At 42.0% G+C, this 19,108-nt stretch overlaps 1 protein-coding gene across 4 annotated transcripts; it reads right to left on the reverse strand.

Annotated features, from left to right (window-relative positions):
- Positions 1-3,128: 3,128 nt before the first annotated feature.
- Positions 3,129-15,612, reverse strand: LOC137106995 (myelin regulatory factor-like protein). 4 transcript variants are annotated; one of them, XM_067491120.1, is made up of 24 exons: positions 15,304-15,612; positions 13,533-13,692; positions 12,649-12,742; positions 12,167-12,228; positions 11,318-11,708; positions 10,546-10,755; positions 10,242-10,437; positions 9,847-9,923; positions 9,307-9,417; positions 9,133-9,223; positions 8,833-9,033; positions 8,019-8,127; positions 7,818-7,927; positions 7,548-7,693; positions 7,158-7,319; positions 6,985-7,056; positions 6,547-6,593; positions 6,193-6,345; positions 6,036-6,080; positions 5,670-5,754; positions 5,403-5,477; positions 4,631-4,742; positions 3,835-3,906; positions 3,129-3,717 (listed from the first exon to the last, which is right to left on the reverse strand). In XM_067491120.1, the coding sequence occupies exons 1-24, from the start codon at positions 15,370-15,372 to the stop codon at positions 3,592-3,594; spliced, it is 2,976 nt and encodes a 991-aa protein (XP_067347221.1). In that variant the 5' UTR covers positions 15,373-15,612; the 3' UTR covers positions 3,129-3,591. The 4 variants fall into 4 exon arrangements, with proteins under 4 accessions (XP_067347221.1, XP_067347223.1, XP_067347222.1 ...); XM_067491122.1 differs by having other exon boundaries at positions 7,158-7,322; positions 13,533-13,679; positions 15,304-15,610; XM_067491121.1 differs by having other exon boundaries at positions 7,158-7,322; positions 15,169-15,308.
- Positions 15,613-19,108: the final 3,496 nt, after the last annotated feature.

Raw genomic sequence — 19,108 nt, forward strand, 5'->3', positions numbered from 1 at the left:
AGTAATCAACTTAACTCAGTCATTGCTCCTGTTTTGTTACCTGTGTTCTCTGCTGCCAGACTCCTCCTTAATCTGAGAGAGCTGACGAGCTCCCATCATGCCCTGCAGCACAGACAAACACACAGAGGATAGAGTATCAGTTAATTACATGTTCTCAGAGAACAAGGAGCAGAGAGAACAGTTTCCCTCCACAACAGTTTCCGTGGTGACAGGAGACATCTGTCAGTCATACCTGACAGACGACACCCCTGCACACACACACACACACACACACACAGACAGTGATTAGTTACCTGTGTGGTCTTGGAAACATTACACCTGGTTTAGTTTAGGTCAGATGAACAATTTACATGAAAGGTCCTTAAAGTTACTGTAAAATAAAAAATGCATGCGCTGACATTCTTCAGCCCACAGGGAGACAGCGCAGAGTAAGGACGTGTTAGGAGCCTTTAGTTAGTCAGACGTGAGTTAAATCCTTTGTCAGGACGGAAACACTCAATCAGATTGTCTCCACTTGAAGCTTGTTATAGATGTTCAGATGTTACAATACTGCAATTATTTCAAAAAAATGGGCAAAGTGTCTCAGCAGTTCTCAGGTGGTCTCCAAGTCTGATGGACTCAACAAAAACTTCTGTTATTTATATTATCATTTTTAATGCAGCTATGTCTCCTAATGACTTAAGATTTTAAAACCACAAGCAAAAGTTTTTCAAGAACATAATTATGACTGGAAAACAAAATGACACTGTAATGTTAATATGTTCTTTAAAGTTTTAAATAGTGATGCATTGACTTCTTGTAGTACAACATCAATTTTTGATGACTATAACAAAGTGTGTGTACTCACAGCACTTGGTGAGGGTTCGGTTGCAGTGTGGCTTAATAAAGAAAAACTTAACAGTCTCTTCAGAGTCACTTTGTTCACTCATGTCCAACCAAGTCCACCTCCGTGTGAGTCCACAGGTCTCCACAGATGCCGGTGGGAGAGTCTGGTACGTTATAGTCACCACTGAGCCTTAGATCTAAACACAGCTTTCACCTGAAAATGTGGCCCATTGTTTAGGGCACGAGGACACGTGATATCGTACATGTTCTCAATGTACACACAGATGTATTCTGTCAGACTCGATAACTGAGGCTGTGAGCTTTCAGCTGACCCGTGGACACACCGGACTCCTGGCATCTGGTCTACAGCTGCTTCTGAGTGCTCTCTGTACTCTTGCTGCTGAACCAGCCTCGGTGGTTCAGTTCATTTAGGTCAGCGTCCACATCCAAGTCAAAGTAGAGCCTGACTTTAACTGGAGGATTAAGACGATCAAACACTGCTCACACTGTCGTCGTAGCTCACGCCGACTTCAGAATCTGACAGCTGATACAGGTGTAAACATCAGGTCACAAATGATAATATGTGATTACATGCAGGTGTTTGAAAGTGTAAAACTGTGGCTTTTGGACGGCACAGGGTGAGAATGGGTTGAGTAACGTACTCTACATTTCCTGCAGTGACTCGTTGCTTTGAGCAGATGGATGCACCTGCTGTTTTTTTGTGTGTGTATTAATATTCTGCACTGTTGTTACTGACACATCTTTCCCTTTTGCACAATTTACCTAAAACAGTGTGATCATGTGTCAGATATGAAACCCGATAAACATTGTAACACTTAACAAGAAATGTTAAATGTTGATGACTGAACTAAATTCATCATTGCTATTTTGGGATAAGTACAAGCATCAGTCCTTAGTTTACAGAGCCATCAGTAACACGCCTAACATGATAAAAGACGACATACGAGACAAACCACACACAAAACAACCCTGTACAAATGTCACAAGAACAAATTAGAGCATTTTAAATAAAATCAGTGCTTGTGATGCTGCTAAGTCTGCAGAACTCAGCTTTGTTGTTTTCTGAAGATAACTTTTTATGATTTATGGACTGTCAAAAGAAATTGGAAACAATCAGTTCGTCAGTTTCTAAGAATAAAATGCTGTAAGTAGAACATCATGAAATTCGATTTCTCTACAAAAAGGATTTTCTTCAATATGCCCAGAAAAAGGATCTCAAACAGTTGAGTTATGTGAACATGCAGATACTCACAATGATGTTCATCGCTGTGTGTTTGTTTCTGTGTTTTTGGATTTTGTTTCCATCCTGCAACTTTACCTTCCTGTGTTCAGCTGAGACGTTTGTCTCGGACACCTCATTAGTCCAGTGCTCCTGCAGCACCACCTCCACCTGAATTAGTCATCAGTTTGTGTGTGTGTGTGTTTGTTTATCTTCTGCTGAGCTCCACAGCAAAAGATATGAATATTTTATAGATATTGTTGTAAAGAAGAAATTTGGTTCATTTAATTAGAATTTTTGTTATGGACTAAATAGGGTAGAATGAAGTGCAAACTTCATGAATTTTGTCCCCATAAAATGAAATCTAAAACACAACAACATCTACAAACATAGAAGAAGATAAAGCAGAAACAATACTCTGCTTTTAGGAGCTTTTAGGAGTTTGAACTTCACTGGTGCCTTTTGGAAATCTGGCAAGTTTCACCTCATTCCGACAAAACGTTGTTTCTAGCTCTTTTAATGCTTTTATTTTTAAAAATCCGATATTTTCAGGCCTTCCCGTGAGGTTCTAACTCAGGAGGCTCCCAATTTGAAAATAACATTCTTTTCGCTGAAAGCTCGAGACAGACGTGTGTCTCTGAAACTAGCACCAAAAATTAAGATTTTCTTTAAATATTTCCTCAGACAGCAGCTTCAAGAAACACACATGGGCTTGGCTGCAGTGGTACACTGTCAGGTGTACTAATGATTTTAGAAAAAACTCATTCTTGTTGTGAAAGTGAACTTGCAAGGTTTTCACACAGGTGTATGTGTTTAAACAGAGAGAAGGAGGGAAAACAGAAAAGACTGTATCAATATCAGGGAAGGAACAGAACAAAGAAAGAGGAAAGGAAGGAAGTGCTAAAGAAAGGAGGCATAAAGGAATCTTTTACCATGAACGTGTAGTTTCTTTGCTCTAAACCCTGTAAAACTGTGCAAAGAGCAGTTTGATCAGAGTGGGAACGAGCAAAACAGGGTTAGGTTCACTAAACTGAGAAGAGAGTGGACACTGATTCCCAACGTACTTATCAAACAGTGTTTATTAAAATACCTCACAGTTTACTAGTATCTCACATAAAGCCGAGCGTGTCAAGTGAAAGTCACTTCGGAAATTGTTTCTGTGACAATTTTTAAAATGAACCTTGTGTTTTTACTTATTTTATTACTTTGCGATCACTATCAGAACTCAGACAAGAACCTTGAGTCTGAGTTAAATTTCTTATATTATTATGGAAGGACAACAATGAGCCCTTATTCATGATTTGGAGCTGACGTGAAGACGTCAGAGGATGAGAAAAAAAACTGAGAAGCTCATCTGCACTGAGCACATTCCGCCGAGAACCAGGACAAGTGTCTTTTCTCACAATAAAAATGCATTTGCAGCTTCTAACCAAAAACAAGCCAAAAAAAAAAAAAAACGAAGGCAGCCTGCATTGTCAATCGTCACGTGGGAACAAGGAACATGTGATGTGTTTGTGTTTCTCATGTTAAAATGTTTGGTTATTCATCTTTAAGTTGGCGTACGAGTCTGTGCAGCGTCTGTAGAAGTGGAAGTGGTAGTCGGTGAAGAGCGCCCCCTCAAAGTGACGGTCAGTACTGCAGTCCGCTTGACCCTGGAGAAACAAAAGCACGTTCATTATGTTAACGCAGTAAATCCTAAAATATAATAAGAAATGAAAATGTCTTTGCCTGATATGAGTCAGGCAAAGAGAGAAAGGTTCTTTTCTCACGGCCACTGTTGAGCGGAAGTGATACGAGCTGTGATGAAGACGAGCTACATGGAGAGGCCATTCGTGTTCTCCCTGTGGAAACAAACAAACCTTCAAAGCACATTACCGCAAATCTTCAGAGTTCATCTGAACAAATGCATGAAATTAAAGCAGGAGCACAGTGATTTTTACTTTTGTTCATCTTTCTTTGCACACTGATCAGCCATAACATTATGAGCAGCTGCCACAAACACAGTCCCGACTTGTTGACCATGGACTCCACCCGATCTCTGAAGCCGTGGTATCTGCCACCTAGCTGTCAGTAGCAAATCCTTGAAGTATATTGGGAGGTGGGGCCTCCATGGACCTGTTTTTCCAGAACATCCCAAAAGATGCTGGATTGGACTGAGATCTGGAGGACTTGCAGCTCAAGTCAACACCTCAAGGTTATATTCTTGTTCCCCAAACCATTCTTGACCCATTTTTGCAGTTTAAAAGGCTGCATTATCCTGCAGAAAGAGGCCAATGTCATCAGGGATCATTGTTTCCATCAAGGCCTTTACTTGGGCAGGACCCAAGGTTCCCCAGGAGAACACTGCCCCCTTCATATCAAATAAAAATGGGAATCAGAACTGAATAACAGACTCTCGGAACACGACTGGCACACAACGTGTAGAACAGAACAAACCTGCACTAGATGAAGTTGGGAGAAGTGGACTCATACAGAAGAACCGAGTCCCCCACCCACCCAGTCTGACTGCAGTGAGCCAGAAAGTAAAAGAACGAAATGAAACCCGGTGATGATGCTGATATTCACCTGTGTGTTTGATGGGTATCTAATCCCAGTTACAGTGCTTTTATCCAGCAGGGTCGAACAGGCCGCTGACTCATCAAAACGGCAAAGATGGACGACCAACAGCTCCGTAGAACTACACACACACACAAGAACGTGGAAACATAGTTACTTTCAGGTATGAATGAAGGGTGGATTCAGTGCGTATACGACACACTGCTCATCATGTTAATAACAGGAGAAGTTATAAAGTTTGTGACTTCAGGTTATGATACCAGCTTTAAAGGAGTCATGTCAAACAGCTACAGGGGATGAAAGCTGGCTTTGATCAGAACGTGTGGCTGTTTTTTGAGAGTAAGCTTAAACCCACTTTTTCATCTTGGCTTTTCATTCAAATGTTTCATACGTGTTTCTCACTTATTGCATTGATTTTCATTTATTTCACCGTTTCCTATTGTTTATTTAGTTTTTGGTTGAATGATGTTTTTACTCATCATTGTTTATGTAAATGCATTTTTTTTAAATGGGTTCTTATATTATTTTTTTATTGACTATTAGAACCTTTATTGTTTTAAATATGCTCTTGTTTATGGGCATTATTATTATCACCATTTGTATCTTTTATTGTCTTTTCTTGATTCATCTTTCTTCAACTTTGCAGTCATTTGTAAAGTGCTTTGAACTAGATTAATCTGTACAAAATGTGCTGTATAAATAAAGATTTATTGATTCACAGTGTGTCTCTTGTCTATAATCCCTTTGATTGAGGAGGAGTTAGAGCAGACTGAGAACTTACTTCATGAGAAGAGTGACTCTCATGTTGACTGGGACGAACTGGCTGATGGGAACTTTGTAGACGTATCTACCAGGCCTGAGGGACAGACCACAACATCACCACAACAAATCCACCAGAATTATGGTTGATGACATTCACACAAGCTGCTCATTAACCGAACAGGGGGTCAGGGTCCCTCATCATCCTCTCATCCACAAAAAAACGATTGATGCAAAATGATTAAAGCTTTGCTCCAAACAATTATGAAGCTGTTTTTACTTCACTCACCCACATTCGTCTCTTTTACAGTATTTGTTGTCAATAACCTGCTGGTTCTCTTTAATGACGAAGGAGTGGATGGTGGTGTTCGTCCCTGACAGAGGTACAGAGAATCACATCAGTTACTACAGACTTTTCTGCAGCTTCGCTCACATGATCATGTTTTATTGCATACACGCACAAATGAAATAAACTCCGCCCCCTCAGAGCTCGTCTCTAACTACCTTGTAACTACCAGGTTAGTGCAGTGGTAAAATCCAGCTTCTTTCAGTTGAGACAGTTCATAAAAGTTACATTACTTCAAACAAGCCAGTGCTTTTGTTACAACCCCCCCCCCCCCGGTTCCAATTCAGGAAGTAGAGATCAAGCACTCACAGTCTCCAGCACTTTTCATCTTGCGATAAACTTTTTCCTTTGTTTCTGCAGACGAAGAACACAGCATCCATTAAACCAAACATCAGCTCCATTTTCCCCGGCAGCTTTAGTTGAAGCATTGACAGCACTGAGACACGTGACTGTTTGTCATTATTACCTGTCAAATCAGACTTTTCTGACTCGGTGGTGGTGATGTTGGTGTCAGTGCTGCGTCCTGTTGTCGAAGGGCAACAGTACACCTGATCACAGTACAGCAGGTCACAGAAGTCCACATCTGGAAGCCAAGGTCCAGGTGAAGTGGTTTGTGGGGCTGGAAGAAAGAGAATCCTGATTTACAGAGGTGAAAGGACGAAGCCAAGTTCAGCAAATGCATTCACTGTCTTGTGTACTTTGGACTCTGGATTGTCCTCATGTCCTATGTGTGGAAAAAGTGTCATGTGACACTGCGTGTAAAGACGAATGTGAACACAACAACAGATCTTTACATTTTCTTTAGGAATAAGTGAATTACCTGGGCTGCTCCAGCCTGTGGTCTGCGGAGGAATCATGCTGTTGTTGCTATCAGCCCGAAAAATACAAGCACAAACACTGATGTTACTATGTGGTCGTTACAGAGCTGGATGCAGTGTTATCCGCTGGTTGTTAGGAGAAATCCAGCCTGATTTGACCCTTGAATTTCTCACCACCAGCTAATTTTAGAGTTGAGACTGAGTTAAGATTTCTGGCCGATTTGATTTCAGTGGTGAGCATTTAGACAAATAAATCAAAGTCTGCCCAGCTTTGTCTAAATGTCACTGTATGTTACAATCGGAAGACAAATGCTTGCGTGTCCAATGAAATGGTTATTTGGGGGTTTCCGTTGGGTTATGAGGATGTTGTGAAATCTTAGTAAGGTATTAATGTGCCGTCATTTTAAATGCAATTTAAATTGGAAAGCTTGAGCCTTTACCTGTTGCCTGGAAAGACATTGAGGTCCTCCTGCTTCAAATTGAGTAGGTAGAGAGCGGTGATGGAGATGATGCTGCACAGAAAGCCACACCCACCATAATAAATGAGTTAATGATTTTCCTGCGCTGTAACACACACTGTGTAGGTGGAAGAGGAAGCAACATGGCACCTCACCAGAAAGCCATGGTGGCCAGCAGGGTGAAGACACTGGCCTGGAAGATTTTATGCTGTAGACAGTGGCTGGATTTGTGAGCACGACCCTCCTTCTGAACGTTTTCCCTTTTACACGTGTCGGGACTTGACGTCATCGACTCGCTGCTGTGTTTCCTGGGTTTACTGCTGGAGGAAACAAGGGGGAAACAGTACTCGATTAAAGGAGTTTCAGTATTTATGTGCTACTCTGTGTGAAGAATAAGGTCAAGCGGAACAAATCGATTTTAATCAAATGCAGCTCAGTGCTTGTAATAGTTCCTATGCTGCACGTTTGAATGTTTGAAGGTTTACTAGTGTAAATCCTGATGTCTGCAGTAATAAATGGTGGCAGGAAAAGATGAAGACAGGTACCCGGCCGAGCGAAGGCTTCCCGTCAGGCTCTTCAGCTTGGCCAGCCGGCGGTTCCAGACCTCCAGCTCGTTGATTCGAGTTTCCAAGTTGTCAGTGAGCTTCGACAGCTGCTGCACCGCCCCAACGTTCTCCATGAAGATTTGCTCCTGCAGGAGGAGAGGACGGAGGAGGCATCAGAGGAACATCTGACTTTTTTGCTGTCTCCCTTACAAACAAAAGTAACTAGAAAAACACACTGGAGTCATGAAGGAAGGAGGAATGTAAATAGACCTTGTCCACCATGAGGAAATGATTAATCTTCTTTCCGTCAGAGCACGTGATGTGTCCGACCTCCTTCACTGCTGACGGCAGCAGCTCCTTTACCTCCTGAGCTATTACACCTAAAATATCATGTTGTAATGGCTTTACGGTTCAGAATGATTACAGATAGTGTCACACAATTTTATCATTAGAATAACTGTGACTCATTACCTGTCTGGTGGGTGTGGTCTATTCCCACCGTGGAAGCAAATTCTGGTTTGTAATCAAACTCAACGATTCTCATCTGAGTGATTCTCTTCAGCTGCTGCTCAGAGTCGACCTGACAAAGCAATTAACCCATTTTAGGTGATTTGTTGAGTTTGTGATGCTGCAGCTACAACGTACAGACACGTTCCAAAGTTAGTCCCACCTCTTTTAAGTCTACGCTATTTTGGGTAAAAACATAAGAAAAATCATCCGACAGCCTCAGACAAACAACACATAACTTTTTTCAAAGTGCTGTTATTTATTTAATAGAAGCGACATCACAGCACATTCACCCCATGGTCAGAATATATTTCTAAATGTTCTAAATTGGCTCATGCAACAAGACAATGACCCAAAGTAGACCAGTAAATCCACATCAGAATGGCGGAAATATAAAAGAATCCAGGTTTTGAAATGACCTAGTCAAAGTCCAGACCTTAACCCAATGGAAATACTTTGGTGGCTTCTCAGGGGATCTGTGCACAAGTGAACGCACAAAAACATTGACGTTGTAAAGAAGGATGGACCAAAATGTCTCCACAACCATGTGAGAGACTGGTAAAGTCATACAGGAAACTATTTCTTCTAGTTATCGCTGCGAAAGGCGGCTCAACGAGCCACTGACTCATGGGGAGAAAAATAATGATAAGTTGTTAATGCTAAGACCTGCTGCTATCGGATGATTTTATTGTTTTTACAGAAAGGAACGTAGAAAATAAAGGAGTGATACTTACTGTCAAACGTGACTGTCGTTACCCTTTTCAGTAGATCTTCTTACCTCCTGTATGTTTTGCTTGGCCCTGACGTCGGACGGCTGCATGACAGCACCCATCACCTTTGCGTTACCGCAGACGACCAACGCTTCATCAGGGGAGTCTGTGTTGATGCCCACACGACCGCAGCACACCACGGACTCCTGCACTGCCCCGCGCTGCCACAAAGCATCCCCGTCCATCTCAAACTGACCCGGGTTGGAAGCCTGCAGCAGGGCGATGACACATACATGCAAAGATTTGCGTCTCTGCCTGAGCTATAATCTGCTTTCCTGTGTGTTCATCGGGTTAAAGTGGGTTGTTACCCTAACGATGATTCTCTCCGACACCAGAGCTGTTAGCAAGAACGTCTCCTCTTTGACTGCAGCATAGAGACCAACCACCAACTGAAAATATCTACACACACAGATACAGTGAACACGTGCAAGCTCTCAGTCAGTCCAATCATCTACTTGCGCGAAGGAAACACACTCACACACCTCTGGTCAGGGTTGGGTTTGCCTTTCTTCCTCATGTTGTTGCCTGTTGTCTCGCTGAAGTGCAGCCGGCCCAGCGTTACCTTGGTGATCTTGCCACCAGGTAGACTGACCCTTGAGGGTCAGAAAAAAATCCAGTGAATTTATTTACATTTTGGGGCATTTGTGCCTTTATTTGATGATGTCAAGTGAAGAGCAGGCAGAAAACATGGGGGTAGAGAGGGTGTGCACATGCAGACTGGGTCACGCTGCAGTAGCTTGGTATCAGAGAGGGATCGGCTGAGTGCTGACCCTTGTGAAGTGTGGTGGAAAAACAATGCTATGGTGCGTCTCACCAACCGTTTGCTAAATGTCTCCCACAACAGTGACTAACTAATAAGTTCTTTGCTGAGTTAAGCTTTCAATTTCTCCGGATGCTTAGGAAATGCAGTGACTGCTCTCAGGGTACAAGGTATTCTGGGTACAGGTAGAAGTTGACTAACCAGACTAGTAAGTCAGCAAACCAGTAATATAAGTATAAGTTCTAAATAGCCGGTTCCTCACCTGACAGGGTGGAAGGGCTTCTTGCTGCGGTCAGGTTGAGACTGCTCAATGGTCACCTGGTGGCTTGGAGCTTCAAGCTGGGAGTACAACAGAGATATGACATAGATGAGTGACCGCCGCCTGTTGGCTACGACCAGGATATAAATGTGTCTCAGTGGAGTTTGGCAAGATAACCCCACCATCAACAACTAGGTCAGAAAGTAGTTTAGCCCATGTGGATAAACATGTGCTGGACATATCGGCATTGGACACACAGATAGTCTAATGTAGATCTTTTTATCCAGTTCAGTATTCTGTTTTTACATTATTATATAAAGATCTACTTAAAAGAGTGCGGACGTCATGTTTCTCTGGTCACCTGCTAAATTCAGACAAACGGTGAATCACGTACACACCTTGACGCCAAAAACTTTTAATTGGAAGTGGTCGACCTCCTCTGGCCCTTTGGCTGTTCGGATGTACTGTGGTTCTTCTGCCACACCAATGTGAACGGTGACCTGAAAGTGGTTCTTCTTCTGGCAAACAAAGGCCTCATCAGCTGGAGAGTAGTTGAAGCCTTTATCTGTGTCCACATAGTAAGCAGGCGGAGACCTGGAAACCATGAGTGGACCTTTTTGACACTTTGTTAAAAGTATTTCAACAAATTCCAGGTAGATTTCGTAAATAAAATCAACCCGCATCATAGGTTTTTCTACTCACAGTGCCTGGTAGCTGCTGTCACACAACGTGCTCCACTGTCCTGCCCTGTACTGTTCCCATGTCAGCAGCTGGTAGGGCCCCAAATTTAGTCCACCACCACCTACTAAATTCCCTACACCATCACCGTGAGTCCTGTCACAATCCGAAGTATTGCTTCTTGTTGATGGCTCCTCAATCTCAGATCTCCTTCTCTTTTTACTTTCTGCGGAGCTAAAGCACAATTAAGGAAATTTATACCAAACAACTACTTCCAGTCAGTCTGGCCACTCATTAAAAACCTAAATGTCTAAAGAAAAATAAATTCAACATGACATAGCTCAATACTTACAACCTAATTTAGTGGATCTGTAAGAACCTTTGCAAATAGCTTCTACTTGACTCCGACCCTTTGTTCGCAGTGCTCACAATAAGAAGGTTCTACATTAAAAAATCTTAAATTAGATTTATTTTTCTTGTTTTGCTCATTTAATTAAGCAGCAAGGGCCCTAACATCACTTCATCATCTCGTAGCCTGCATTTATGAGCTTCAGTCACTTGCTCAATTGATTTTAGTATTTGGTAGAGATTTTTTTGGCAGGTAAATTGTCTTGAAGCCGGAACCTTAACTATTAGGCCTTTCCAGCTTTGAGATGTGTTCCAGGAGAACTAAGGCGCCACCTAAGCATCAGATATTGGCTCCATCATCAATCTAGAATTTACATGTTTACAGTCAAATGTAAGAAAAAGCAATTTACTAAGGACAAAAAACCAACCATGCAGACGGTTTGCTTACCAGGTGTGTAGAGTGGAGGAGGAGCCCAGGAGACAGCTTGATGGAGGGACGGTTACATTGGGGATTGTGCCTGGTCCTGTGCACGGTGCAACATACTTGTTCGAAGCAGGCTGAGGCGGAGATGCAGGGGTGGGTGGGGTGTAAGCTTGCGAGCAAGTCTCTGAATGCAGGTAACGTGCATGTTCATGTGAGTGGTGCATATGCTGCTGCAGGGTTGGGGCGAGAGTTGGAGCATCCGGAGCCTGAGATTTGTTGTAAGGGTTAGTGAGGCCAAGACTATGGAGCTGATCGTGTGTCAGCAGGTCAGGGTGGTGACACGACGAGGAGGCAGCAGACTGTTGGAAAACCTCCTGCTGCTGGTTGGGCCAGTAGTGGGGCTCATGATGGAAGTCTACCAATTCAAAGAGGGCAGAACATTAGTGACCACTTTCTAACACACTTACACACATCATTGATGGCCAAATATATAAATTCCAATGTTGTGTCCTTGCTGCAACTGGGTGATGCAGAAGCTAAACAGATCTTTACGGAGGTTCAATGTAAAGTTTACCATTAGTGGACAACTGATGTTTGAGGGAAAGTGTCAGTAAGTCCAAAATGTAGGGAGGAAATAGATTATCTTGGTCGCGCAGCTGCACTGCACTAAGCTTCGTCCACGTTGCAGGAACGTGCACATGAATTTTGTTCATCTTCTCATTGATGGTCAGGAGCTAATTACATAACCATAGTGCAACAAATACAACTTTAATATCATCAGCAGCGGAAGAATCCAGGAGGAGATGCTACCACAGGATGAGCGTTTACACAGAAACACCTGGAGGAAAACACAGCTCTTTCTCATCAAACTACCTGGTATCTGTGCAGGTGAACAGGCCTCTGAGCTCGAGTCAGGCGGAGACTCAGGGAGCATGCTGGGAAAGGAAAAGCAATGAAGTGTTAACCCCAGAGTTCTACAGCTTCCAGTTCACACAGTGATTGTGACTGATTTCACTGACTACTGACATTTTATAAATTCAGAACCAGCTTCACTGACCAAGTATATGTGCATGGACTCAGTACGTGTGTTCAATGTCGTCTGTGGTGTAACTACAATAAATTATAAGACTTAAAGCACAGCAGTATACGGAAATATGAAATGTGTCTTTATTAGTTTCAATGTGTCTAAAGTGGCTTTTTTTCTTTCTGTGAAAAGTGTTAAATTGCACAGACAATTTGTGAAGTTAGTTAATTGCATTTAACACAGGACAGAGGCTGGGATTTAGGCATCAGGACGAGGGGCTAGGAAATGCATTGTGGGTAGAAATGTGAAAATGCCTGTGTGTGAACCTTACAAGCTGTTGGGATCCATGTCGTTGCTGAGGTACTGTTCCAGGATGCTCGTGTCCACTGCAACAGAACTGTCCAAAACACCACTCATATCCTGACCTACACACACACACACACACACACACACACACACACACACACACACTGTTGAACCCTGTCTATTTAACTTGGTCTGAGGACATTATGAGTCCTGTTCATTGCAGAGTCCACAGTGACCCCTAAGGTCAACACACATAGAAGAAGGGAAAGCACAAATATGCTCCGAGTTCAGAAATGCTACGAAACACAAATGGGGAAAAAATGCAAAATGAAGTGCTACAACAGAGAAGCTCCAGGACACGAGGAAGAATCTTTTCCAGCAGATTGTAGAATGGCTGCCATATGTCACGGTGCCCCTGGGCAAGACACCGAACCCCCAGACCGACCCACCCCAGCTGCCAAATCAATACGTGGACCACATGATCTGCTGTGGTGCCTCTGAGTTTAAGGGATGAGCCAAAGGAAAACAAAAGATAGAACTACAGTTTGTGAATTAACTCAGTAATTTAGCAGTTTGAACAGAAATGTTTAGATTAAAGATTGTGAAAACTATTTCATAACAAAATATCATGTCAATTGTAAAAATATTTGAAAATGAAAACAGATAAGAAGCCACTGACAAACTTCATGCAAGGTCAGTTAGAACCATCCACCTAACATTGTATTTTCATCCCAGTTCTCCCTGTCACTCACTTAACTGAGAAATGGTTCTACAAGTTCTGGCTCTTGTTTCACCTTTGCAGAGTCGTTTCTGTGCGATCAGCTCCTGACTCTGAATATAGATCTAAACTTAGAAAATGTGATATCAGCACTGGATGGATGATGTAATCAGATTAGTGGAATGTCTCACCGCTAAAGAACTGCTGCAGAGCCTCGTTCTCCCCCAGGACCTGGGTGGGCAGACGGCCAGAGTCGGACTCCATGGTGCCCTCAGGGTGTGCTGAGACCTGGGGCCGAGCTGGGATCGTGATGGACTCTAGCTGGAGCAGCTGTCCAGCTGTAGAAAGACGCTGAGACAATAAACAGATGTAGATGTAATAAGACAGAATTTTGTAATAAAACTAGATTAACAAAGAAGAAATGAGCCGTTTCTGGGGCTTTTCCATCAAACAATGCTGATCTCAAACCCATAAGCAATTTACTACATGCATTTATTTTCTATTTAATGAAAAGTTATTAGAAAAAGCACATTCAAAAGAAAACACACGGCGAATGCTTCAAATCTGAAATAGCTGAACAGTTTTACGTTAAATAGCTGAAACTTCTATCATAAAATTGTGAAGAGCAAAGTTGAATGTTGTAAAATGTAAAAAATGCTGAATGGAAACTAAAATTTTCTGCTTCCAGCTCCCTGTGAACAGGACACACAGTCAAAGATGATGGAAGAAGGAATTTTAGACTAAAGTCTTGGGATGTGTTTAAAGTTTGACCAAAAAAAGTTAAAGAGAATAGCAAAAACATAAATGTCCCTAAAAAGTTGTTAATCTTTTGATGGCATCTGTAGCTGCATGTAAATTGGAAAGAAAGTAATGGAATAATAATAATAACAATAATAATAATGTTTTTTATTATCATTATTATTAATAAGCATTCACATTATGATTAGGGGATCGTGTCAAATGAAAACTGAAGTACAAACATATTCTGTTCCTTAATTTCGAGTTTACCTGCTGAAACAGTGAAGTGCACACGGCCCGTTGCTCATAATGCAAACAAACATTTTAACAAAACTACTGAATAATGAGGTGAACAAAAGGGTTTTTTTGGAGCCTCAAATATGAAACACGTGTTATGAACACGAACAAACCGTCTTCAACAAATAAACAAAAGGAAATAGATCAAATGAAAGTTTAACAAAATCCTCAAACAGGCTCAGTGCACAGAGAAATGTTGCATAAATGTATTTTGTTAAACTGATGAATGCTGATGGATTTTTGTGGATGAAGTATCTGTCTGTACTTAAAGTGGTGAACATCAGCTCCACATTCACCTGCTGCTGCTTTAGTTCTACACCAAGTCTCTATAGTAACACTGATCGTTGTCCTTAGTTTTTATTCATTAATGTCTCACTATTGAAGGTTTGTTTGCAGTTTATAGCACAAATGTGAACTAAATATTAAAAAAAGTCCCAGTGGCCTGTAGCCACCAAAGGTTGATTCTTAATACAACTGCAGCTGTTGTTTTGTTTCTTTTACAGTAAATTATCAAAAATCTGGTTTTCTCCTTTAATCTGTGCATGAATTAAACCTAAGACCTGAACATTTTAGATTTCTGCACAAACTACATCTGTGAGCCACATGTGGAACAAAGACTTGTACATTTATGTTATCAACAGCATCAAGTTCAATACTGTTTAAATACTTTTTTTTAAAGTACCGCAGAGAAATCACCTTCTTACTGCAGTACTGCTACTTTTGGACCTTAAGTCCATTTTTGAGCTCGAGCTCGTTTCCGCTTGAGGGAGGACTCGGAAACGGGACTCCTACCTGTTCTGGACTCCTTTTCCTTTCACTTGAGCAGTTTGTGCACTGAACATTGTGACAAAACTCTGACTACAGCCCGACCAAGATCCAGTCTTGTGTTGCTTTTAAACAGCGGCCGACATATTTGTTCAGACCCACCTGTGTGTCCCCAAGATGTCCGCCAGTCAGTCGGTCAGCGGTGCTCTGAGGCCTTTCTCTGACGTACATCTAACCCCATCTGTGATGATGGGGTGAGATGTTTCTCCTGTCCGTCCTTGGCCTCTTCTGTTTGTTTTGAGCTTTCGGCTCAGAGAAATGTTCCCTTTTTGGCTGAAGTGTTTCTTATTGTTTGAAGCGTCTGTGGATCGTCTCTGTATCAGGTGGACTTTGAGCTTTGAACAGGAAAAGGTAAAGGACGTTCACACACACCTGACACAGGTATATAACACACCTGTGTTTGTGTGCGGGATAAAGCCATAAACCAGGTGGTTGTCTGACTCACAGACATTTCCATCTGACCTTAACCTCATCCTAACTTCCTTTAAAGCCGCTGTGATCAATATTTTTACAATATCAATGGATCAGATGACCCCCAACCCACAATCGCCTCTTTCAGCTCATAGCTTTGTTCTTGGGCTTTTTTTTTTCCTGCTAGAGGAAATGTTAAGTTTCGTTATGTTAGTGGATCCTCAAACACTTCAATGTCCTACATTTCCCACAGTTCAACACAGCAGCCACGTGGTGGACTAAATGTCCACACTGCATCTGTCTGTCCAGTAGGTGGAGCGATAGGACAGTCCACATGCCGCCAGCTGTTCTTCATGACCTTTACCTTTAACATTTAACCAAATGGACTTTTATGTACATTAACTAATAAAGAAAATGTGTGATTAATAAAACTTTATTAGCACAGATGTCACCGGCACCATCAAAGTCGTTTAGACGAGCAAAGACATGGACACGTGGACGTTTTTGCTCTCACTTGTGATCGAGCAGCACGATTGTGACTGTACCTGCTAAAAGCTTGTTGTCTGGACACAAACTTAAACTTTGTGAAGACGACAGAATCTGCACATTGTCTTACTGTTCACTCTCATTGTCTCTCTGTCTGTCTCTTGGTCCTAGATTACGTGAACTGCTGCCTAAAACCCAACATGACGATAAACCTCATTAAAGCAGAACAGAAGATGAGAACACACGTCTTTACCAAAGTACATTGTGCTGATTTAACAGCTGCTTTAATAAAAATGACCAACGGCATCAGTCGTCACTGCCCCACAAAACAAGCCCACGTGTGATGAGCTTTGAAAACCAGCTGAGAGAAAAGACAAACAGCAGCAGTCTGTGTCCAAGTCACTGACCTGTTGTCTCTCAGTGTTTGTCCAATGAAATCAATGAAGGATCCAGTTTTCTGTGCAGCACAGCTTCACTCCTGTGAGCGTGGAGCCGGATTAGAAACAGCTTGGACGGTTTTATGTTGAGAAGTTAATTTTACAAGACCATAAATTACCAACCATTTTCTTGGTAGTTTCTTGGAAAGAACGTTGCAAATGTGTTTCTAGTTATAGGAAAGGAAAGAGACCTGATGCGGGGAGTCGGGTTCACTGCTGAAAGCTAGAAATACTAAAATCTGAAAAAGTCCAGAGAATTCCAACATGTTGAGAGCTCAGCGTGTTTTTAAGTCCAGGAGCTGGAAGAAGTCACGGCTTGTTTTAGCCAAAGTCTGGGATGGTGACAGTATTTTCAAATACCAAGGATGTTTCGACTGCACATCCTGGGAAATCCACTTCAGCTGATGTGCACCAACGTGTCCGAGGGCCGTCCAAAACCCACAAAGGGGGGACCTGAACGAACTGGAAAATGTTTAAATGGGACAGATGTGGCTGGACAGAAATTGGAGAGAAAGAGGAGCCAACTTTTGGCGATGGGAACTTCACACACGTACGAATGAACAAACGGATGCTAAATTCTGCATATTACAGCAGAACGCACAAGAGGATTCTGTAGGACAGGAAGCCCACGAGAGATGAGGCTCGTGGACAATTCCAGGCCCCAGCAGCACCTGCATTCACCACAGTCTTTAAAAAGTCTTCTGACCTGCATTACAGAAAGAATCAGCCAAAACTGCAAATCCATCTTTCCTCAATGATGCTTGGAAAAACCTCTTCAAGAACCATGTTGTGAACGAGTGCAACACCTGATTGATCCAGTTTGCTGATGGGCCATTCGGGGCTGTCGAGGGTCCAACCATCACCTCGTTTGTGTACAAATTGTGTTGTAGGAGTTTCTTTCAATTCTGTTGCTCATATGTACATATTTTATAGTTCTTCATCATCCTACAGACATCACAAATGTATTTTGGCCCCATATTGTTCAGCAATTTACAGAGCAGCAGACAGATTTACTGATCTCAGTTCACTGATGCTTCAGTTTCTTCATAAATGTGTGTAACTTCATTTTTTAAGCATAACACAAGCTTTTATATTAATTTTTGTATTAATAATAAATCACTGAGACAAAAGAACCCACATTTTTATCTCACTATCAAATTAAAGATTAATATTAAACCACTGACATATTAATGGAAAAAATACTTGTTTCAACTAAATTAACACTAAAATAAGATAAGAAAGATTTAACATGAATTACTGACCTTTTCCTGAGACCTGAAATATTCCTAATAAATAATATGGAATTTATTTGGCCTAATTTAAGCCAAAATACGAGATTGACTTTAAAGCTCTCAACAATTGGAGGATCCTCATTGAGCAGCTCATTCTGCAGCTCCAGAAAAATGTCTCATGGCTCCAGTGAAAGTCACTGAGTGGGATCAGGAAGATTAATTCACCTGAAATAAAATCACCTCAGCAGCAGTGACTCAGACTCTGCTCATGTTTGTTCTGCTTAATTTGTTAGAATAAATTCAGTGTGACTCACTTCAGCTCAGTTTTGTTCTTCAGCTACACAATAACCAAATTTCTATTCAAATCAGTCACCGCTCGCTGTTTTTTCTGCAGCAGGATTTGACTATAAATACCAACTATGTGTCACAATCATCTATGCGTTGACGTTAAAGCAGCGACGAGCTCATTGAATCACCGGGTTCGCTGCCTCCTCAGTGGTGACAAAGTTTGCGGAGCTGAAGAAACAACAGAAACCAATAAACGGCACAGGTGAGTCGTCAGCGTCAGTGGTGTAATTAGTAAATTCTGAAAGTTCCATCCAATAAAAACTGAGCACTGATTTTCCATGAAGACAAAAGACCTGACTGAGCATCACCAGACCCCTGTGAAGAATTCACAACCACATATTAAACTCTACAGTTTATGAGTATGTTCGTTTGTCCAAATACTTTTGAGCCAGTAAAACCATCATAACTACTGTACACGGTTCAACATTTTGGTTAAATTAATTCTGTCGGTCTACACACAAATAGAGATGCAGAGACAACATGATGAAACCGTCTCCGTCCCAGGTTCTCATCCAGGCCGGCTCATGTCAACTGTATTTCTTTGTCTCTACCACTCATCCTGGCCAACGCAGTGAAAAGCATTCAGAGCTCTACATTAGAGAAACCAAGCAGATGGTCAAAGTCAGGAGAAGCAACACCTCAGGACCAGAATCAGCAGTGTACCTACACCTGAAACACTCATTTGAGGACAACTTCCTCATTTTGGACACGGAAAACAAATGGTATGAGGCTTACGTGAAGCTATTGATGCTCACATGGAGAATCCTTCTCTCAACAGAGGAGGAGGAGACACAATCTGTCTCTCATTGTCCGTGGTGTCCCTTGATCTATCTGCAGAGAGATTAAGACCACTTCACACACCTAACGATCCAATTACGGGTGTTGGGAGTCATAACATTACATCCCCGGGTCTCCACCCTGTTCTCTTCTCCCCTATTATCCCCGTAACGAGCACAATCAGGCCAAGTGAGAAACGAAGGTGATTGTCCTCTG

This window comes from Channa argus, chromosome 21 (assembly GCF_033026475.1).
Source record: "Channa argus isolate prfri chromosome 21, Channa argus male v1.0, whole genome shotgun sequence".
NCBI lineage: Eukaryota > Metazoa > Chordata > Actinopteri > Anabantiformes > Channidae > Channa > Channa argus.